This window comes from Periplaneta americana, chromosome 4 (assembly GCF_040183065.1).
Source record: "Periplaneta americana isolate PAMFEO1 chromosome 4, P.americana_PAMFEO1_priV1, whole genome shotgun sequence".
Taxonomy (NCBI): domain Eukaryota; kingdom Metazoa; phylum Arthropoda; class Insecta; order Blattodea; family Blattidae; genus Periplaneta; species Periplaneta americana.
In genome coordinates this window covers 174,163,937-174,189,462 of record NC_091120.1, presented here as the reverse complement: position 1 = coordinate 174,189,462, position 25,526 = coordinate 174,163,937, and the positions used below count along the sequence as shown (strand labels likewise).

General features: G+C 36.8%; 1 protein-coding gene across 1 annotated transcript in view; it reads left to right on the top strand.

The window, feature by feature from the left end:
- Positions 1–25,526, top strand: part of LOC138698451 (thyrotropin-releasing hormone receptor-like) — a 367,427-nt gene that overhangs the window by 102,641 nt on the left and 239,260 nt on the right. The window contains exon 2 of the mRNA XM_069824387.1: positions 15,076–15,707. Within this exon, the coding sequence (XP_069680488.1) occupies positions 15,076–15,707 (632 nt within the window). The remainder of the gene's footprint in view (positions 1–15,075; positions 15,708–25,526) is intronic.

Here is a 25,526-nt window from a genome sequence, read left to right as displayed (position 1 = left end):
GTATTTACAAAATCTAATTCTGTATGCAACATTCCTATTTCTACCCACAGAGCCACAGCTTTAAAACGTTGTAAAAATAATCTGTAACAATTAAAGAGGGTAGCTGCAAACTTTTAATTTCTTTCAAACGTTATTCTTGAAACTAGTTCCTGCTTTTCTCGCATTCTCCTGCATTAGATCAACTTCTCGTTCATCTGTTTCCTTCATCAAATAAATGGCCACGGACCTGCATTCATATCCCCATGACCTTGGCAATTATTCTAAATTTAATTAATATCTATGCCCTCCCGCCTATCTCATCTTAATTGAGTCACTATACTGGGTGTTCATTTCAAAGTGTGTCATGACGTCACTGTTGTGAGTCAGCGATTTGAAGCGAGTTTCAGCTTTCATGTCAGAGAAGTTGCCTATTAATCAAGGCGTTCAATCTGAACTTGAGAACGTGTACGGTATAACTTGAACGTCGTAGCAACAGATGGAGGTCTGTACGGTCTGTGTGCTACCATAACCTCTTTCGAACTGTGTTTTGCGCGAGCAAGTCGTACGCAGGGTATTTGTTATCATCCGTTGCATACCGCAACATTCCATAACACAAATCAAATGCTCCGTGTCCATGTTGACCGTCCAAGTTAATGTCAACAAATACGTAACTAATCGTCTTAACCCTCTCGCCATATCCCGAGAGTAAGAAAAAAACTCACCTCAGTACATGTTTCCAAACAGTTCACATTCCTGCCACTACCGGCGTTATCGCACGTATCGGTACGTACTTCCAGAGTCCGTGGACTTTCAGAATGAACGCCGTATTTGCTAGGCAACTTCTCTCGCATTTAGGTAATACGCCTCTGCGGAAGTGTAGGGAGATTGAATTCTCTAGGCTCATCGGCTAGCCACATGATGGCATACAGCGGGCCATGACACACTTTGAACTGAACACTCAGTAGAGCCGAATGTCTGGTCTCTATTTTGAGACGATTCAACAAGACTCAGTCATAAATCAATCGACCTCCTACCTAAAAGCCAATTGACTAGTCTCTTATATTGAGACAACTCATTCTGCCTAAGGTATTTCCGTGGTTTTCCTAAGGCATTAAGACAAATGTCGGGATGAGCCCTAAGAGAAATGGGCCACGGACCTAATAATTACCTCTTTTTCTAACAAACGACGTAAATGCCCTAGTTCAGAATCTTTAAATTACCTGTTACACAGGCGAGGTCACTCGTCTAGTCGCAATGCGAAAGGACAGGGAACCTTTCAATTTGCAGATTTAGAATTCACGGCATCTCTTCTGACGGCCTTCATCTGCCTTGTCATCGAACAACAGACGACTGAGTCTTCTCGACTCCTCCTGCACTGCGAAATGACAGAGTTCATTTCAATGTGCAGATTAACACCTCGTCCCGTCCCGTGATCAATTTGATCACATTTCCGTCCCCTCGCGTATGTGGTACCTAAGATGTTACGTCCATTTTCGGTTTTTCCCCTTCAAAATTTTCTATAGCTCCTTCAGTGGAGCAGCGTAACCCGGAGTGGCCAACAGGCTTGGAGCTCACATATTAAGTTTCTTTCAGCCCCGAACCCCTTGCAAGGACGTGTTTTGCGTACCTTTTAAATTTCTCCTCCCACTTCCCTTTCAATTCAATTCAAATCAAATAAATGATTAAAATCTCAGTTTTGATCGGTATCCTAAGCAAGCGTAATCAATTAACCAACTATATTTTTCCTATTATTATTATTATTATTATTATTATTATTATTATTATTATCATTATTAAACAGAGCATTTTCTCAGAATACAAATATCACTCATTCTCTTCTATTTCTCACATCTTTACAACTAGTAACCAGATTTCTCAGATCTAAAATAATTATATAAATATGGATTCATACATTCCGGGCAAATTTCCAGTCACTTCTCAACCACATCAAAATTAAACTCTGGCTAACCTAAATGCGTGGGGGCTTGTTTCATGAAGCTAAAAGAATAGCGACATGAAATTAAAGCTGTGAGGTAATACTTTTAAATTAAGCTCTATAAAATATTATGTTTAATTCTACATTTATTTACACTGAATGTGTGCACACCTACGAAGCTATGAAATGTCACACTGGTACTTTTTCAAACTCCCATTCTCCTACTTTATAATATAATGCAAACACATTGTAGTAAAATAAAAGAACATGAAAAATCCTAATCTTTTGACAAATATAGAAAAACTCGCAACCACTGTAAACTGGGACTGAAACTACATTTTCTATGTTACTGGTACATAAAAAGTAAACCTATTTGCGAAGCTTGAATGGAGATTTTTACAAGACCACGTTAACAGTTTACTTGTAAAGGCTGGTTCACAATAAACCGGAAACGAGAATCAGAACGAAAACGATAACGGTAAAATTATTAAAATCTGTACATTTAAATGTGAGCATTTACAATTAACGAAAAGCTTGCCGGAGCCCGGGATCGGGAACGGAGAGTTGGCCAAGTTTCAACTTTGGCGTTCACGTTTCCGATCACAGCCCACTAGATTCATTCTATTGCCATCTAAAAGCTATTTTGTATACATTTTGTAGCAAGAAGACCGTGACATAACCTATGAATTATTTTGTTCTGTGCTATGCATCATGGAGCATGATGAGATTCTAATATTGAGTGTTGAGGAAAAGCCTCACGTTTACGATAAGCGGCGCGCCTCGTATAAAGATGAGAAAATGAAGGAGAATACGTGGCTTTCAACAGCTGCGTCTTTGAACACCGATCGTAAGTGAATCTTATTTTATTACTGTATTGGTTGTATTAGACACTACATATTCATGCTTCAATTCAGTAACTACTGTTGTGTTCATTTTTGTTCTATTACAAATGTTTCTTCTCTAATTATTTTACGTTATGGTAGACTCAAAATAGGTTGTGATAATAAAGATGCATGGGCATATCTATAGTACCGTACCTATAGTACCTAATGAAATGTTTTTGAAATTTCGAAGTTGGTTAACCTGTGTTTATGTTGCCTGCCTTGTACTCATGAGAGAACGCCTTTGGTCAATTATACACAAATAACATCAGAATGCGTAATATCGACTTTACATATCGTTATTGACATGCATATCGATATGCATAGTCGTCTACGTTCTCAGTTTATTGTGAATCAAAATTTTCACATTCACATCCTCTGCTTCTCGTTTTCATTCTGGTTCTCGTTCCCGGTTTATTGTGAACCAGCCTTAAGTCGTATCTTTCCGGGAGGCAGAAAACCATGCGACGAGTGAGCTGCCTTCCCGATCACCCAATCAAAGGTAAAATATCCTCAGAGATATTATCTAACGAATTGGTTTTATTATTGGTTTTTAATTTCGCGTCTAAGTCATTGTCTCTGCAGCAAACAAATCACTACGCCACAAGTGACCTGCCATTTCCGACTAAAGGTTATTTCTTTCTTAAAGGATTAGCGGTCACATGTACTAAGTCATCCTTGTTACCTTTTTCTCTTATTTAGCTGTACTATTGACTTAAAAGACAAGAGGTTATGCCTAAAGTTATAACCAGATGATATATCCTAATGTGCAACTAGCATTTCAAGTTATTTACAGCCTTGGTAAATTGAACGTGGCCGCGACTCTAAGACTGAGTGTGAATCTGGTAATTCTGTTATTGTTCGGAAAAGCCAAGCTATATTCACAATACTGCGTGCATATTTTGTAGTTGTAATCAGTGGCGGTGCGTCAATAAGAGCACAAGAGCACGTAAACACCTTGTTTCCATTAATGCACGACTACTTTTATCATTTGATACCGTATTGATGTAGTGGGAATGTATAATGTCAGAATCGAGTATTTTAAACTTCCCGCATCTTGCATCAACTTCTTATGTAAACTTGGCAACATCCGTTCACATACAACCCGTGCTCTTTTCGAGATGGTTACAGGAATTTCACGCATGCGCGGGAGAAAATTGTCTTTAGCTGGCCGCTTATGACTCGACGAGAGCACAAAGCGTTAAGTGAACATGATAAGTATCTATCCTACAGATGTCAGGTGCATCGACGCCTATCGTTCACGTGCTATATCTCGAGGAGGAAATTTAATAGCCATTAGATGTCAGCATCTGACTGTAGGAACGTTTACTTTACGTGAATGTGTGTACAGTGCTGCTACGAGACTGTAGTTTGTGAATTACTATACATCAGTGTCGGCATAATAGTATAGTTTGACTTTCAAACACGTGCTGGCTGACTGTGGTGGTGGTGGTGGTGGTGGTGGTGGTGGTGGTGGTGGTGGTGGTGGTGGTGGTGGTGGTGGTGGTGGTGGTGGTGTTGGTGTTGGTGGTGGTGGTGGTGGTGGTGGTGGTTGCGGTGATGGTATGAATTTAAGTATCTGTATGGTGGTGTATAATATTTAAGAATAATATTTACTGGCATGTATTTATAGTAATCAATCTATGCGAATGAGGTTACAGTACTGGTATAGGCTATAGTGTATCAGTGTGTTGTGATTCAAAATATATTACTGAACACACGCGTTTGTAAATAACGGGACTGTGGTATGTATTGATTTTTAACAAACGTAAACAATGAACTCTGTTCAAGCAATTTTGAACAGTAAAGAACTGGGTAAACTGGCTTACCAGGAAAAATTGGAAATAAAAAGACTGGGTTTCATTATTACTATTATTATTATTATTATTATTATTATTATTATTATTATTATTATTATTATTATTGTTATATGCTGTTTTGAATTTATATACGGTTTTTTTCGATAGTGAAACATTGGAATCATGACATTTCATATTAGACTACACGAACGATTTCAAATTCTCTTCGATTTTGCAACCACAAAATTGTGAACACACATAATATTTTATCACGAGCCGCCACTGGTTGTAATTTTTTTTTTAGTTTCATTTCTACTACATTTATCCAGATTCATACACGGGACATGCATTCAGAAGAATATCAGCTACTTTATTAGCAAATACAGGAGCCGACATCCTTGCTTTGAAACGGCATGGTGTATGTATGTATTTATTCACACTGCAGTGGGTATATACCCGGTGGCAGTGGTAACTAATTACACTCAATAATGACAATAATAAACTTATTAATTAAAAATACAATTAATAATAATATTAATAATTAATACTAACAATAATTAATAATAATAATAATAATAATAACAACAACAGGGAACATCCTAAATTAAATGAAGCACGATCGGTTAAAATAACTTTTGAAATAAATCTAATTTGTATCTTAAAACTAAGATCGAACTAAAACCCACAAGTATGACATGTTCATATCTGCACAAGTACCTTTCAAATTACACTCATTTCGCTGTCAACTCACTCACTGCAATGGAACTACGACACATTTCACTGATTCTATCCTGATTTCACTAACATTTCAAAAACATTTCACTGTTCAAATACTATGCACTGCCACTATAAACTATAAAGCTTCACTGACAGGAACACGTTTCACTTACACAGCACACTTCACTGACACGACATACTTCTTCACTGATACAACACACTTCACTGACACAACATAATTCTTCACTGATACAACACTTCAATAACAACATATCATTTACACCCTTTAAATACTGTGTATAATTACCGTCTATTAGTAAGGTCTTTAAGCCTATTTTTAAATACATTTTTGGTTGTTGGTAAGGCCTTTAGTAAGTCTGCAGTCCCTGATAGTACGATTGAGAAAAGAAAACTTCCCAGTGTCCGTCCTCTGCCTTCTTTCCCTCAATTTATATGAGTGGTCGTTCCTTGAAGAGTAATTTGGCGGCTGCAATCTATTTTTATTTCTCTCCAGGCAGGCTCACCTCTGTATGTTTTGAACAGTGCGCATAATCGAAAGCTATTTGTAATAATCACAATCTTGTAAAGAAATGTTGCATAAATGATAAATAGAACAAACGGATACCTCAAAGCGTTTAAGGAATGAGTATTATGACCAGATCTAGAAAGTTCGTACCAAAACAGTATTTTTCAGTTGAGTACAGCGAGGAGTATAGATATCACCTGGGCCTTGTCCTGCTGCCGCTCGCTACAGATGATACACAGTAAGTTCGCAAAGAATGCATAGTGGCATTCTGTGGATATGTGTAGAGTCGTGAATAGTTTGAAGAATATTGTTAACACACACTATTTTCAGAAAAAAAAATTGTAAGTGTTTAACATTCTCTTATTCGGCAACTATTGCGAATAGAATCATGACTTTTGTCCATACCGATAGAAAATCTAATAAAGAATAAATTATCCCTCTGGCGTATTTCAATAGCGCAGAGTGGATGGTTTTTGTGTAAATTCAATTTAAAAACCGCTAATTTCAAGCCTCTGAACGTTGCGAACAGATTGCAAAGTCGTAGCGAGAGAGGGAGCTGTTATCGGACTGCTGAAACTTCGAACTTAATTTTCTAATTAACCGTGTATTTAATTACAAAACGTAATATAGGTTTTCTATTCCTTTACGTGTACCCTATCGTTCCTTTAAAACTGCAGAGTTATTTTACTTTCACTCTGTAGCTATATCTGTCCGCTGATCCCTCTCGGTTTGTTCAGAGATAAGTAGATGACAGTTGTATTGAGTTTTAGAATTCTTCGAAATCTACAGACAGGAAACGGAGCCCCACAATAGTCAAGAATCATCCGAACACAATCACTCTGTGACAAAATCGTTATTATGTGTCACAACGATTCTTTCGGAGCTGTGAAGGCAAAACGCTGTCACACCCAATCTCTAGTTATTACGTGAGTAGGCCTACATGCTGATAGATGGAAGTGTACACATCTGCAGACTGGTCGATAGATGGTAAAAAGTTAATACCATAATGCAGCGATGGAAAACTGAGCATCATGGGGAAAAAAGTCCATTTCAACCCTTCCAAAGTTTAGCACCGTTTGTTTATGAAGTAGCAGCTCAGAACTTTGACTCAACGTCAAGATTGCAGTGGCGTGTATTTAGCATTGAATATGACGGAAGTTGCTTATGTTTGATCCTAAGTAAATATTCCGTTTTTCCATCTCGAAGAGAGAAAAAATAGGTTTCTTCCCATTCATCGTAGAAATTAAACCTTCGTTTCGAAGTCAACTTCTTTATTTACTCGATAAGTAAATGCAAGACTCGTAGAAAGTAATGGGTCAACGCCAGTGATCATAGCTGATAGGGTCAAGACCACGTGCTCGGCTTTAGCATTGGACTGGGTTGAGGGAGTATTTTTTATTTTATTGGGTCATTTTACGACGCTGTATCAACATCTAGGTTATTTAGCGTCTGAATGATATGAAGGTGATAATGCCGGTAAAATGAGTCCGGGGTCCAGCACCGAAAGTTACCCAGCATTTGCTCGTATTGGGCTGAGGGAAAACCCCGGAAAAAACCTCAATCAGGTAACTTGCCCCGACCGGGATTTGAACCCGGGCCACCTGGTTTCGCAGCCAGACGCGCTGACCGTTACTCCACAGGTGTGGACTTGAGGGAGAAAAAAAAAGGGGAGGGTACTCAGTACATGTTCCCCAACCCTGTCATAATATATCAACAATATAAGATACCCAGCCTCATCTGTGACTCAAGTGCTGGTTTTCAATCCAGACGGACCGAGTTCGATCCTCAGCCAGTTAGTGATGGAACTTCTGGTAGGCAATGAAGATGTTATGCCCCAGGGCTAAAGAACGCCCTGTAGCATGATTTCCTGTGGAGTATTAAATTTGAAGCAGGAACAGTGTCAGCGGAATACACGGTCTTAAGATGCTTAGCCAGCGGTATAGACTTGTCGGGCGTGTGGTAAATCACTGCCTACAATGAAAGTATTCTTACACCTCAGATCATTGCTGGACTAATCGCATTGGTCCAGTAGGACAAAGCATGCATTTTAATTGGTTAAAATTATATCACGCATTGTTCGAACTCTTTTCTAGCGCGTAGTCTCATTATAGCGACTTATCACTATATTGCACTGAATCAAATTAAATGTAAGAGATGTTTGATGAAGACGACATTTGTAAATACGTGAAATCAAAAGTGCTCTTAAGCCCATCTTACCTGGTGGATGGCGTGGTCGGTACTCCTGGAAACGGATAACGAAACATAAAAAGTGTTGGTGAGGAGACGCGGCGGTTAGTGGAGATTAACGGAGAGCGTCCATCGAGTCTATTTTTTTTGGTGACAGAAGAAACGGTAGCGGTGATGGCGTCGGCAGAGGGAAATGAAATACCTTGTAAGTAGTTTTGTTGTACATTTGTAAATATATAATAAATCAGGTAGAGTCTACAAAATTGCAGTCATTTCAGACTAAGTTTAGTAATCGTGTAGTTTTCCTATAGTATCCTGAGAGCTCCAGCTCTTCCAGTAAATTTTTTTTCCATTGTTGTGTACAATGGGGCCAAACAACTACCTCACGAGCATAATCACAAACATACTAGAATACAACAGAATCACAATAGATAACAAAATAGAAATATCAGCCCCTATTACACAGACGAACGGCTTCCTCCAAGGAGACCCTCTAAGCTCTCTGCTCTTCAACCTTGCAACCGCGGATATAATAAGAAACATCATAAGCCACAACTCCACCACAATTTATATATATGCAGATGATATGGTATTAGCCTCCGGCAAGCCAGAAGACGTACAGGAATGCCTACATAATCTGCAAAAGTGGGCCGAGACAAATGGACTCCTCATCAACCAAGAAAAAAGCGCGCAGATGATATTCAGGAAAGGTGGCCGAGTATCAGAGAAAGACATAATGCAGATTGGAGAAGGGAGGTTACAAGTCGTTAACTCATACAAGTACCTTGGGGTGACTTTCCAAACTTCTGGAACAACGTTCAGCATGCACGTGAAACAAAAGGCGATCTCGGAAATTAGAGCAATGAATAACGTAAACCACATACAGTCACTCACCCTTGACACGGCGATGAAAATATTTAAGGCAAAAATAGTCCCCATACTGACATATGGAATACATATAATAGGGGAGCGCCTGAAAAAGAGAGACCTCAAAATCTGGGAAAACGTCAAGACAACCTACCTAAAGAAGGTGCTCGGTGTGTCGAAGTACACACCGTCCAGACTCACATACCTGCTCACCAGAGAACCCTACCTGATCGAAGACCTACGACACTCGCTGCTGCTGCCAACTACGGATGCCTACGAGAATCTACTAATCGAGATCCTGCAGAAGAGGAAGGAAGTAGAAGAAGAATTTTACACCACCAGTGCCATGACAGACAGAAGCTGGGAAGGAGCTGATCAGCAAATGAGAAACGTTGTTACCAGACTGGCGGTACACGGATTCCATCATAAAGTGTGCGGCATAGATAGGTTCCATAAAGTGTCCGAAAAATGCATATGCAAACTGTGTGGTGAAAAATGTGGCAAATACTACGTACTGAACTGCAAGAAGAATGCCAAAACCGTGACTGAACTCAGTATAGACTAACTACTCTGCACACTTGTGCGCATTTCCTATTATTATTATTATTATTATTATTATTATTATTATTATTATTATTATTATTGTGTACAATGGTGGTGTCAGAAATCCTGATGAGAAAGAGCAAAAGTCGAACGCAGTAACCATCCGGCTAGCAATCAGTGCGACCTAAGTGACGGTCGTACAACAAAGACATTGCAGATGGTTTTTCTAGGAATACTTCCGTCTCCCTCTACAATTCCACCAACACTCTCCACCTCCCTCTCATTTAATCTATTACCTGCAATAGTAAAAACAGGCTGAGGTGAAATCTTGGGGATAGTACACATTTCTGATGCTGATTCAGGAAGGGCTTGGGGCTCCGGGTCCTGGGGCTTATCAAGTTACTCGTCTGTAAATCGGACCAGACTTTATCAGCAGCTGAGGCAGGATGGCTGCTGTCACTTGTCAACGTCGGGATCACGAATACTATCCAAGCCCCTATCGGTCTTGGACAATCATCACATACTACATACAGGCTGTCCCATTTATCTTGTGCATTTAACTTTTTTGTTTGAATAGGTATTGGAATTTTTGTTTTTGAGTGTTATGTTAGAACGAGGGGCTAACATGAGCGTGGAGATTTGGTGCATGTAACTACATTATGGTACAAGATACACGTGAAGCCATCAGTTTTTCAAATAGTACTACATACTTTAATCATGTTACATTGATTAACGTCCACACCTGTGGAGTAACGGTCAGCGCGTCTGGCTGCGAAACCAGGTGGCCCGGGTTCGAATCCCGGTCGGGACAAGTTACCTGGTTGAGGTTTTTTCCGGGGTTTTCCCTCAACCCAATACGAGCATATGCTGGGTAACTTTCGGTGCTGGACCCCGGACTCATTTTACCGGCATTATCACCTTCATATCATTCAGACGCTAAATAACCTAGATGTTGATAAAGCGTCGTAAAATAACCCAATAAAATAAAATAAATACATTGATTAACACCTTAAGACGAGTTCAAAAATGTATCACGTCACCTTCCTAATCAATAGCTACAACAAAATGAAACAAAAACGTACTTCCAATATGATAGTATAATGCTTTGAGAGTCACAGAAGATGTTCCAAATGGTGACCATTCACATTAATACAAATTCGAAGGCGTTTTCCGAAAGACCGTATGATTATCCGACATGTTGCTGGTTGAATGGGCACACAAGCCTGTCGAATGCGTTGCTGTATCTCGTCTGATGTTGTCAGAATGTTCTGGTGCACACTATCCTTTACAGTTCCCCACAGGCAGAAGTCGAGTGGCGACAGGTCCGGAGAACGTGCAGGCCACTGTACGTGGATTGTGGCGTCGACAGTTGTTGTGGTTTGTTTACATGTTAAGACAGCAAAAACACAACACGCGACGTGTCGTCTTTCCTTTTGTGTAAGTTAATGCACAAGATGAATGGGGCATCACAACAAACGGCACATTCTGCTGGCATTCATTTTGCATTTTGTTGTTGTTAGTGATTGGGAAGGTGACATTGTGATACATTTTTGAACTCATCTTAATGTGTGCAATCAATGTAACATGATTAAAGTACGTAGTGCTATTTAAAAAATTGATGACGTCACGTGTATCTTGTACAATAGTGCAGTTACACGCACCAAATCTCTACACTCATGTTAGCCCCTCGTTCTAACATAACTCTCAGAAACAAACATTCCAATACCTATACAAACAAAAAAGTTATAATAGATGCACAAGATAAATCGGACACCCTGTATAGGATGCACAATGGACCAAAGCGTGCCTAAATGTAAGGGCTCAACAGACAGCCGATTTTTCTGTTACCTACCGGGCAGTTGGAAGACATTTGTACTGCCTTGACATCTATCTGCATGTAGGCCTACCTTCGTTGTAACTGATAAGCACTTATCTAATGGACATACCTGATTAGTTTTTAGATATTTTCACCACGTACAACTACGGATTCAACTTAATTGGGTGTAGAATACAGTAGAGGAGGTAAGACCTGTCCTGTGACCTTATGCAGCGTGGCTATATCACGAATAGGTATGGAGGGAGAAGACAGGTTTTAGTCTGAGATGAACTTCCATGTCATTAGATTGGTATATTATTAATCATCATGAAACAAACTCTCTTTCTGATAGTTCATTCTTTCCCCTCTCTCACAGTTCACATGCCAGGTCTCGCCTCTCCATATATAAATGATTTCATTTATGTATGTCTTTTGAATGACAGTACAAGAAAATTTAACACGATAAAATAACTAAAATTCTGCGTTACAATAAAGTGCATAATGAGAAAATGAGAGAAGTGATTTTTTAAATTACATTATGTAAGTCTTATTTTGTAATGAAAGTTTTTGCTCAACAAATATTTGAAAAGAAAATCAATAATCCTTTTACAAAGTCTGTGCTTCGTAACTGAAGGGGTGGATGAAACAGATTTCTATAGCTCTTATCCTCGATGTCGCATTCACAGTAAGAGTTTCAAAAGAATCGGCTAATTTATATTGAAGCAGTGTGGTAACATTTTTATTGGTACAAACTTCTCTGATGACTTTCCTCTCTACGTTGATGTGAAGAGGAATGTACAGAATCAAAAGTTTTTCTTCTTTCCTTCTATATGCCGCCGTAATATCTATGAACTTCAAAGTTCAGTGACGAAACCTACATTCAGTCGGTATTTGATGGGCCAGTTTAGCTCATTTATTGATTTCCTTTCTCCGTAAGAACCAGAGTCCCAACGTGGGTAAATCCAGTTGCATGTATACGATATACTGAACTGCTGTGGCAAGTTCAGGATTGGCCATTGAGTACGAACGACTTCACTATACGGGTAAAACAAACTTTATAATATGCGACTTAGTTTTGGTGTTTAATTTTCAAAAATTACTTTTAATAAATGTATCCCATTACATACGTTGATTACTCGATACGAATGGATTTTATAGATTCTGAAATGAGAACGAAACCACTGACGAAATTAATTTTCATTTTTAAGAAGTAAAGACAAATACATTTCATTTCAAGTACAATTTCTTGGCTAGAAAAGAAAAAAAAAAACGTTTTGCTTGTATATAAATGTACTCAGTTTGCTCATTAGAGAAATACAATAGTAATATACGTTACAAGAGCGGTATGTTGACGTTTTCATGTTCGAGGAAAAGATTGAAAAAGCGAAACGCAGTTGAGCTTTTTTAATTTCCGAGAACATGAAAACAAACATACCGCTCGTGTATCGTACATTATTTTGTGCGAAGATCGTTTATTACATACCTGAAAGACGAATTTCTAATTATTTGCAATGAAATCTCCATGTTGGTTTCTGTTTAATGACGGCAACTTCGGAAAACCAAAATATCTTTCTTCAACATTGTTGCTATAAAATATTTTCTGTGTTTACTATACTCCAGCAGGCCGTCATATACGTCTGTCTTTTTTCCCCCCCAGTCTATAAATACGAACTTAAAACAAACGGTAAGGTTATGTAATGATTTATTTTTCATTTTAATATTTTAACAATATTATTTATATAACATATTGCAGTAATAACATCGGCATCTGGAATCTTGTTGATTTTTCACGGCTTCCTTAATGTTACTTGCATCAGGAATGCAATAAGTCTCGTGAAGTAGTAGACTTTACTTAATTTTTGCAAATATTTAAAAACAATAATTAACATTGCAATTTAGGTGAAATTGCAGTGGTAAGTTTCCAATTTATAATTATTACTATGTTAAACGTCTCTAAAAATAATATGTTAAAAGCCTAAAGCAGTAAAATGAATGTCGCGCTTAAGCGGTAAGAAGAGGGAAATTGTTATGTGTGTTACGTTTGGAATACTGAATGTGGTATTTCACACTTACCGCGTATTGGTTCTGTGCGGAAAACAAGCAAATACGCACGATCTCGCACAAAATAAATCACTTTTACATTCTCTCCCTCATTATGATCATAATGAAACGTTTGAGAAACATGTGCAGAATTATATATTACGCGGTCTTGATACGTAATTTTGATTATTTAGGGCCTATCCTTGACACGAGTAAGAAATATTTTTGTTCAATTTCATAGTAGGTCTAAATAATTTAAAATGTATATATGTATTTATTCACACTGCAAATGGGTAAATACCCGGTGGCAGTGGTAACTAATTACACTCAATAATTGCATTAACAATAAATTACAATTCATAATATTAATAATAAAATAGTCGCAATATATAATAATGTTAAAAAGGAGCTTCCTTAATTAATTAAATGAAGCACAATCACTTAATATAACATAATTAATTAAAGTAAATATAAATTATATCTTAACCCTAACTTCGAACTTAAACCTACGAGTATAATCATTTAAAATGGAATAATCATATTCATTATATTTGTAATAAATTACGTAAAACATTATGTTACTTTGTTATTCTAAGAAATATTTTGTCAATTAACTGTTTACGTGTAATTTATTTAGCATTATTTCAATCTATATTTATGTACGGTATTATTGGTTGGTGTGGAACTTATAAATCTAACCTTTATCCGTTAATTTTACTATAGAAAAAAGTATTAAAAATTTGTTTAAAAAAGCAGAAAGATTACCTAACTGAATTGTTGTTTAAACATTTCAAAGTTTTCAACATTAAACGAATGTATTATTTTATTTTATTAAAATATTTTCATAGAAATTGTAATAATTTTGAAAGGTATATACATAAATATAGAACTAAAAATATGAATTCTCTACGTTTGTCTGAACCAAAATGTAAAACCAATGCAGCTTTTTATCATAGCATGAGTCAAGGTCCCAGACTATTAAACAAATTTTATTCCAATAATATTTCAACCACGAATCCTCTCCAAATTAATACAAAAATTGTATTGGATTTATAGTTTGGGTTTAAACATATTAAACACTATTTAATCTGTATTCACTCTCAATTTTAATTTTATTTTTGTCTATATTGGAATCCCCTCCTGAGCACGAGTCTTACTCATTCAGGAGTGGGCTAGTTTATCTTTCATTGTATTTATTAATTTGTATTCATTTCAAACTTGCTAGCAATAAAAATAAATAAATAAATAAATAAATCAATCAATTGCATAAGTAACTTTCGGCACTACACTCATTTCGCTATCAATTCACTTACTGCACTGGAACTATGAAACATTTCACTGACACTATCATGATTTCACTAACACTTCAAAAACATTTCACTGTTCAAATACTTTTCACTGCCACAATAAACTATAAAACTTCACAGATACAACACACTTCAGAGACACAACACACTTCTTCCCTGATACAAAATTTCAAATAACAAAACATCAATTACACCCTTATTATTTCGTAGAATTGTACTTACTATATTAACCTCAAATCGCTAGCCTAGACCCCATTTCGCTAGCCTAGACAACGATAAAATGTAGACAGATTAATTTACGATTGTATAATAAATGCGTTCACAATGAAGAAATCAAAATTCGTCAAAATATGTGTCTATTAAGCATTTATAATATTATTGACGCTTAGTTTTCAGTTAAAAATTAAATATTGCACTCATTCCCTTTTCCAAACCATTAGGTACTCATTATAAGCATTAAATCTGTTTGTGCTTCAGGTCTGGTCGGCAACCTGCTGTCGTGCGTAGTGTTCCTCAACACGCATCTCAAGATGCGAAGCTCCAGCTACTACTTGGCGGCGCTGGCCGTCGCCGACTTCGGTTTCCTGGCAACCCTACTGCTGGTGTGGCTCAACAGTAACGTGGGGGTGGAGGTGTTCAACAAAGACGGCTGGTGCCAGGGTCTGGTGTACATCAGCTCCGTGTGCAGCTTCCTCAGTGTGTGGTTGATCGTGGCCTTCACGGTGGAGCGCTTCATCGCCGTACAGTACCCTCTGCACCGTCCGCACATGTGCACAGTTGCGAGGGCGAAGGCGATAGTGGCCTGCCTAGCGGTCATCGCGCTGCTCTCCCACCTGTACTCCTTCGTGACGGCCGGCCTGGTGCGTCAGGACGATGGGTCCGACGTCTGCGACATGCTGGAGGAGTACCGCGAGACCATGCGGATCATCAACATAGTGGACAGTCTGGTGACCCTGATAGCCCCGCTCATCCTCATCATCGTAATGAACACCATGATCACTCGCAACTTGCTCAAGTTCAGCCGCCGCTTCAAGCAGAACCCCGATACGCTCACCGTTGTGGACGGCATGAGCATGGTGCGTTCCGACATCAATCTCAACCAGATACACGTAAGTGAACTATTTTTATATAACGTCTCTAAAATGAAATCTTTCTGACTTGATCACAAGACACTAGCGCCGAAATCCACATGCTGGATACAGAGCCCGTAAAATTCTTCTTGTTACTATTATTTTTTCTCCAAGTAGGGCCTTCTTTGTAAAAACTGCTCTTTACAGGAACTCCGCTCTGGCTTGGTCGTCTGCGACTATGAGTTGTGTAGCTTGTTTTTTTTTTCCATTGTTAGTTACGAGTAATTACTATGTGTGGCTGGGACTTTCCCACTACAAACGAGTATATATACTAAACTTTTATCATTGCCAAATCAGAGTCAGTTGTAGTTTAGAATATTTCCATTGATAATCTGTACCAAATGAGCCTACCGTTTAACAAATGTCAAAAAAAAAAAAAAAAAAATCAAATGGTGGCTTAGCACTGGTGATCGGTACCAGATGTATAGTTTACTTTCATAAATAATGCCAATCAGGTATTAAGTGCAGCTTAATCTCTTTTCCATAATAATCAGTTCCAGGTGTAGTTTCAATTTGTATCAATATCAATCAAATATAAGGTGTAGCTGAGACAATTTCCAATGATAATCAGTATCAATATTGTAGCTTACACTCTTTTCATTAATAGAAATCAGTGCTAAGTGTAGCTTCAAATTTAACCATATGAAGTACCGATATAGCTTAAAATATTTCCATTTATAGGCTAATCGCTACCAAATGTAGATTGAACTTCCCGAAATGTCAAACAAGTATCCAGTATGGTTTAAGTTCTTTCAATGACAATCAGTTCCAGACTTGGCTTAAACTTTTGCCAATGTCAATTGAGTAGCAGGTAATTCACACAATTTTCAACGATGACCAATACCAGATGTAACTTGAACATTTACTAATACCGATCAAGTACCAGAGGTAGTTTAGAATGTTTGGAATTGATAATCAGTGTTAAGTAAAGCTTGACCTTTTGTATTTCCAGTCAAGTATTAGATATGACTTGGATTTCTTGCATTGCCGGATAAATAAAATGCAGCTTCCACTGTTCCTATTTCTGGTCATGTATTAACTGTAATTTCGAATGTTTTCATTGTTAGTCTAGTACGAAATATAATTTGGGATTCTTCCATTGCTAGTCAAATTATAAGTGTAACATGGACTTCTTCCATTGCTAGTCAAGTACAAAGTGCAGCATTCACTTTTTCATTGTTAGTCAAGTACCAGGTGTAACTCGGAATCTTTCTATTGCTAGTCAATTACTAAGCATAGCTTACATTTTTCCATTTCTATCAGGGGCGTATTTTGCGGGCTACCGGCGGTAGCCCAAGGAAATTACAAAAGAAAAAGTTTATAATATAACATAATGTAATAATTTTGTATTATTAGTTTTACCATAGTAATTAAAATTAAAGTAATTGTTAGATATATTTTGTGTAATAATAGGGTCAGCGGTAGCCCAAACCTTTTAACCAGTATACGCCACTGATTTCTATATCCCACCTCCATCAAATCCACTTTAGTATTATCCTTCCAACTACGTCTCGGCCTCCACAAAGAACTTTTTCCCTCAGGTTTTCCAATTAACACTCTATATGCATTTCTAGATTCACCCATTCGTGCTACATGCCTGCCCATCTCAAACATCTGGATTTAATGTTCCTAATCATGAATAATAATAATAATAATAATAATAATAATAATAATAATAATAATAATAATAATAATAATAATAATAATAATAATAATTACTATTATCATTATTCATCATTCATTATTATTATTATTATTATTATTATTATTATTATTATTATTATTATTATTATTATTATTATACAGCGTGTTTCAAACTTGTAACAGTTTCACATGATTATTCATAAATAAGTATTAATGAAGCAATAACTTGCTATACATAATTTATTTAAGAAACTCTCAAAGTTTCATTTATAGTACGTTATGAACATTCAATGTAAGAACCCCTTGTTACATGGAATGCATCAACAAGATAGTCAAATTCTTGCCACATTGTTTCAAACATATCTCTCTTTATGGCTGAAAATGCAGCAACGGTCCGATGTCTTACTTCTTCAAGGTCTTAGGGCATAGATGGCACATAAACTGCATCCTTGAAACACTTCCATAGAAAGAAGTCACATGATGTCAAGTCTAGTAACCTGGAAGGCCAAGTGCGATAAACCAGATCAGCGGTGGTAGCACGTTCAACACAACGATGTGGTAGATGGCCAATTCGGAAATATCTACGAAACAACCTTGGTACCATTGCTACTGAACTTGTCTTCGCAAGCTGGTGTGGAGTTGCCATTTTTCAACAATGTCTGCCATGACAACAAATGTAATACGCATTTCAAAACTTAGAAATTGAAACATTGGAAATTTGATTAATGAATAACGTGTACAATGTTAATTTCTCATGATTATTTAATATTTAATAATTAATATTTATTTATGGGACAAAATATGACATCAAGACATGGGACGTTATAGGAATTATGATTGGGGCTAGAGGCACAATCCCACGGGAATCCTTAGAAGTCTTCCGAAAATTAAAAGTTACTGACAACACCCTGGACATGATATCCTCCACTGCACTGGAGTCATCGATTAGCATAATTAATCATCATTTATATTCTTTATAAAATGTAATTTGTCTTGTAGCCTAAATTGTTTGTTATATATCCAATAAATTTTTCAATGATAGCCTATCTAACTAGGGTTTCTATTAAAGAAAAAATTAGATTAAATGTAAATATTCATTTAGAATTGATTAGGAGGCCGATTATTAAACCCTGATTGGCACGGCAATCAAATATCGCAATCATAAGCCATGATTTTGAAACACGGTGTATTTTCATAATAAAAATATACCTATGGAGATATTATCCCCTAAGAATTATTAGGGTAAAAAAATAATAGAATTTCAGCAACCAGTGAATTCAAATATCAAATTACAGAGATTGATAAAGTGCAAACGGTCACACAAAAACTGACGACTGTGGCATAGTTGGGCACATTATATGGATTCAATTACAGCGGAGATATGAGGGGCTAGGCTCATTGTTTATGCATAGAAATCGCTTCTGCAGCCGCAGAGCTGCGTGAGGTGTGAGCACAAGCACAAGCCTGGCAAATAAGATTATGGGAGTCTCAGCCTCGAGAACATCAGACGCCGTGAGCAGCTTCATTTTTGTTTTAAACTATGCTTCACTTTTAGTCCAAACACTACAGTGCTGTCTCTCCACTATGCCTACTTGCTTTCAAATTCCGGTTAAACCCAGTGACACTTTTGATGAACAATCCTGATCTTTGTGTAGGTTTCCTGAGAGTAGTTGTTTTTCCTTTGCCAATATTCCAACATTCCCTCCGTCAAGATAATCGTTACCTACATCTTCTGAATGCTAAGAAGATCCACTACCAAATACTGTACCGCGGGCAATATACGAGAAGTTAAAATAATCTTATAACTCTCGGAAAATACCACTAGAAGTATGAGTTACGCCAAAACATTACTGGAATTATCACTCGGCTTACTGCAGATGTTTTCCTAGCAACGAAGTATTTATTTATTTTCCAGAATATTTAGAAGTATTGTAATTGCATGACTGGCTTAATGCTGCAATTTTATTATGTTCTCAGAACAGAGAAAAAAGTCTTCAATCTTATTTTCGTTCATACGAATTTGGATGTTCAAGTGGCATAAATTTGAAACACGTTTCATAAGACTTTGGTGAGATATTTCATAAGCGCCACCGAGTAAAACAGTTATGTTACAAGTTGTTTACATTTTGTGATATGCATAATTTTCCGTGAACACATTTTTCTCTTCCATCGCATTTACCTGATCTTATACTACCCGATGCCCACGTATGGAGTATGCGAAGGTGTTCATTTTATGGAGAATCCACCGACGAGAATTATTGTATTACGGGACAAGATAATAGCTTTCTTACACAAATTGCAACAACCTCTATTTGCAAACATATTTGAGACTCTACATGTAAGTTATGAAGTTATAGAAAATAATGGAAATAATTTTTAATATTTATTTGATACAAAATGTGTCAGTCAACACGGAATTTTGTTTTACAAAGATGTCTTTATGTTCCAGTGCATAACTGCAATTTGTAGATTACTAGATTAGACGGCATTTCGGAAGGCGGTCAGCTGCTATATGCGCCGTAGCATTTCTGGTATGTGACGTCACAAGCTTGTATAGTAGAAGCAATCAGAATCAGTACGTAACAAGTACTTCCCGAGTTCGTTTGTTCACGTGTGAGCGTTACAATTCATTGAATAAGTAAAACTAACATTTACTGCGTGTGTGCAAGATAAATAAATGGAAGAAGAGACTGTAAAAAGACAAGTATTGCACAGGTAGAAACGGAAAATAGTGTTAAAGCGTATAATTATTTTAAAAACGTTGACGAGCAGAACGCTGCCGGACATCTTGATGCTGGGTGCAACATTGCCAACGCGCAACAAACGACTGCAGAAGCATGTGGTGTGGGATTGAGAACCGTGCAAAGAATATTGTTAGTGAAGGAAAGAGGGTTTGTTTGGTATCATGCTTACAGTAATCAACGGCTAAGGCCATTATTGTCTTTTGATAATTTAAATTCTCTCCTGCATTATTTGTACTTTTTTATTAATTTTAGTAGGTTATTTTACGACGCTTTATCAACATCTTAGGTTATTTAGCGTCTGAATGAGATGAAGGTGATAATGCCAGTCAAATGAGTCCAGGGTCCAGCACCTAAAGTTACCCAGCATTTGCTCCTATTGGGTTGAGGGAAAACCCCGGAAAAAACCTCAACCAGATAACTTGCTCTGACCGGGAATCGAACCCGGGCCACCTGGTTTCGCGGCCAGACGCGCTAGCCGTTACTCCACAGGTGTGGACCACTATCTGTATTGCACGTGCGCGTGAAGTACGATGTGGCAATGTACGCTGTCTTGCTCTCTCTATTTGTCTCTCTCGACGCAAACGCTAGCAGACTACCGCCTTCCGAATTGCCGTCGACTCTAGTTACTTAAAAGCGCAGTTTTCTTTTTCAATATCTGTTTTGGTGCACACTGTAGTTACTAATTTACAGCAAATTTGTTCAAGAGATTATTACATGCTTTCAGTGACAAAGTGATTCTCCTGTCTGAAATTGCTTTCATAAAATCTGCTAATTGAAATTATTTAATTATAACTGAGGCTATGAGCGTAAAAATGGTATAACCACTTCTGTATATTGTTTTGAAAAATGAGTTTTTATGCTCTACTTGCATTTTCACGTTTTATTTTGTACCTTACTCTTTGTCGTAGTGTTCCGAATTTGTCTTAGTATGTTGTGCGATGTTTTTAATTACTCTAAAATCTCTATAAAAATTATGTTTTCTACCTACTCTCATATCCTGGAATTTTACTGTTTATAAAAGTAAGTTTGTAAGATGCTTTTAAAATCATAATTTCTTGCCTAAAATTAGCAGAAAACATGTATATGCGGAATGTTTCAGCGACTTTATTACAAACTTATAGGGGTGGTAGAAATGATTAATAATTTTCAGATAGGAATCCGTGTCCGGAAACTTTCCGTTTGGGAGTTACAAGCCTTAATGTGTGCAGTTGCTTTCTGTATCATATAGGTAAACCATAGCTATTCATTCAGAAGAGATTAAGTAATCATGGCAAATCATTTTGTTTCCTTTAATGTAACTTTCTATATTGACATTGTAATGTTTGTACACATGCAAACTATACAGAGATCTGTTTACGATAGCCAGAAGGCAAGAGATCATGATAATGAACTGGAATCTTTCCTCAATTTAAATATACAGCTACTTTAATAACATTAAACTTAAGTAGGTTAAGCATTAACTATAGGCAATAACTTTGGTTACTTTAGTTTCTTATTATCACGGTAAGATTCACATTATGAGAACTTATTGATGCATTTCATGAATGGGAGAACAAATAAAAATGGAAGAAAAACTGCAAGGTTTTATCTATAGTAATCTCAGACCTGGAGTGACATTTGTTAAGACTATTTCGTGAATAAAATAAAAATATAAATAATATATCCCTAAAATTCGCTCACAAAATGTTAACAATTGTATATTTATGAATACTTAACCTATTCAGACAGTGTTGTTGTAGTTCAGTCAACTGTCCAAAGACAGGTTTGAACCTCATAACTAACACCAATAAGGCATCACTCATGAGGCAACTAGGCCAGGAGATAATGGGATAGGGTGGCCAATTCCTTTCCTCCTCCAATGCATACATCGCCGATTACCTATATTTATTTTATTTTATTGGGTTATTTTACGACGCTGTATCAAAATCTAGGTTATTTAGCGTCTGAATGATATGAAGGTGATAATGCCGGTGAAATGAGTCCGGGGTCCAGCACCGAAAGTTACCCAGCATTTGCTCGTATTGGGTTGAGGGAAAACCCCGGAAAAACCTCAACCAGGTAACTTGCCCCGACCGGGATTCGAACCCGGGCCACCTGGTTTCGCAGCCAGACGCGCTGACCGTTACTCCACAGGTGTGGACCCGATTAGCTATATATTCCACTAATCAGACTTCAGATGCTTACAATTGTTCTTCCTCTGACACATATCGTCAAGTGCGATATACTGCCTGATAATAGATATACATATCAGCCAGAACCTCAATCAGAGGTATATTCAGACATTATGAAGTTGAAATAGATGAATATCGATCACTGCAATAAAGAAATTGGATGTTATTCAGTAATACAAATTATTGAGAAAAGCGAAATTCAGGTTCAACAATTTTAAGTACATATACTGCGCTTGTATCTTGCTATTATAACAGAGATACAGTTTCATTATCTGCTGAAATCATAATTCAATTCAAACATTTTATAATATAACCTGATTAATAAATTAATTAAATGAACAATTGTTATGAAGGTGTGTCATTTTCTTTAGCTACAATGGACATGGAATAATTAGAAGATGAAGATGTAGATGTGGAAGTAGGATTCTGCACTTTATTTAGTACAATGGATTGATGTTCATCGATTTACGGGGAAACAGTTGGCGACACTCATGAAACAAAAGATCGACCATGTGATAAATTGATAGTGATAAATTGAGCTGCAGAAATTATCGCGATGTATGACTCTGATTGGTTGGACTTCAAAATTTCATTATACTTCATTGGTCGAAAATGGAATGACGTCATATAGCCAACAGTAATTTCACTAGAGGTTTTGATTTATCTAGAGAAAATCAAGAGTTCGAGGCAGAAGAAGATACCATATGATAGACGACATTAAGATATATGGATCATTATGAGGAGACAAAGAGGAAGGCAGAAAATAGGAAAGATTGGAGAAAGCTGAGTTTGCAGTGAAAGACCTGCCCTTGGGCAGAACATTGAATGAATGAATGAATGAATAGCTTAAAAATTGTCTTTATGTTCACTATAATAAACGTGACAGACTAGACTAATCAACTGCAGGAAATTACATCCTTGGTGAAAACAAACAGCTGTTTTATAAATTTCATCAGGCTTATGAGCTACGGGAGACATGTTCGGCATGTACGGTCAGATTTTAATCTACATGTTATATCAAACCAATTTATCACAAAATGATGGAGTGGGTAGGAAAAATTATTAAACAATACATGCCTGATTAATCGTAGTTATAAAACTAAGCTTCGTCAACAAGCAAACTTGGTCAAATCTGAACATATCAACACGATATTTGAAGACAAAATCTATCCAAACAATTTGTGTCACTTGATCTACATCCTGTGTAGATTTGTTTTTATATTGTCATCGATATAAGAAATAAGCTATTCGCGCTATTATCGGCATTTGGCTTACGTACCCTTGGGCGGCGATGTGTTCTGCAGCTTCGGTACTAGAATCAGGCGAGACACATAAGCAAAGATATTCAAATAAATGTGTTTATTCCTAAAAGTAAATGTTGTTTTAATAACTTCATTGACTCTCAAGATCTCTGTGTATTTACCTAACAATATACCGTTCCAAAAATTCAGCCGAATGGATATAGCATCGGCTTTCCATGCTAAATGTACTGGATGAACCGTTTTTGTGGGTGATTTCTTTAGTAAAGAGCAACAAAAAGTTCAAGTACCATTTTTGCTGTGTTTTGGATAGATTCCTAGAAAATGTGCAATTTTAAACACGTGAACTGCAGTGGCGTAGCGTCAATGTAAGCTAAAAAGCTTAGCTTCCCCAGTTAATAATAATTTCATAATAAACCTGCAGTTTATGGAGAAAATTATTTATTAATTTTAATCAGAATTTATATTTACGCGTTAAATATTGTGATGCGGCAGCTCAGGATGATTTGTGATGCAGCAGTAAACAAGAAGCCTGCACACACCAGCTTCCAAGCAGACTGGTTTCTCCTATGTAATCCACCCCGCAGATTTTCCATCCCTTTCTAACTAAACTACCCTAGTCGCAAGGCTCGCAAGAAGCTAGGTTTAACATTTAAAATAAGTCGTTTCCGAGTTATCCCTTTTCGTCAGTTGTGTTCAGTTGAAGTGTTAGTGTGCATTGTGACTGATATAATAAATAATGAGCGAAATAACTGTTCCTGGCACTAATTTACTTGAATTTTTTTAGGACAATTGTATTATCAAGACTAACTTACGAACAAAAGTGTGGTTTAAAAAACAAATGACCGACTCCCTTGCTGTCAATGAAGGACACAACCAAAAGACAGACGCATACTTACGTAATGATACTAATATTGTGATTTCTCTAAGTATGACAGGGAGTGAGCTAATGTTATACGTATACGTGCCTATTTGTTAAGAAATATGTGTAAACCGTGAAATCATATTTTACTACGTATCATTTGAGGTCATGCCTTATTGGTGTTACTTACGAGGTTCCAACCAATCTTCGACTGCTGACTTGAAATTGACTACTATTTATTTTAAGACTGTATTTTTGTAATACGTTTTCTCATATTGCATGAAAGACAACTTGAGTTAGCTTCCCCTGCTCAAAATTTCATGCTACGCCACTGGTGAACTGTACCATCGTGTGACATAATAATTGGCCAGAAGCACAGTACATATGTTCCGGTGAACACCCCTTCAATAGACGAGTTACAAATGTGGTAGTGGAGCATTATTATAATGTAGATTGTTTTTAATGTCGTAAGAAATTAAATACAGGTGGTACACTGTTTAACTGTTTTCTTTTAAACATACAGAGAGAAGCTGCAAGCAGTATTTTACTTCAACCAATTACTAGTCGAAATAATTGCTTCCCACTTCAATATTTAAAGTAGTTAACCGGTAAACTTACGTAAGAAAAACAAAATTTCCAGAGCTGTCTTTAAACGAAATTGTTTATCTTTACATTTCTTGTTCTTCTCTCCATCGCTCTAATGTACACGTGAGTTGTATAGTGAGGATCACGTAAGAGCAGTTCCTAAAAGGTTAATTTGGCCGTCCCTTCAGTGTTGCCAACTAATACCAGATATCACCAAAGACGGTAAAATTACAATGACATTAATAATAATAATAATAATAATATACTATTAACAATAACGATGTCTGGCTTATTTACTTATTTACTACATCTCATCTTTATGTTGAGAGGTATTTTTTAAATATTTCAATAATTTGTGAAAGAATAGGCCTTATTTTTCTCCTGAACCTCTCGCACATTATGTTGGTAATTAGTAGATTAATATGATCTAATATTAAAATGTATTTTATCTGACAACATGAAATTCAATGCTTTAACTAAACGGTTTACGATTTGACGAGACCTAACCTAAAAATGTATTTTGTTTTATCACG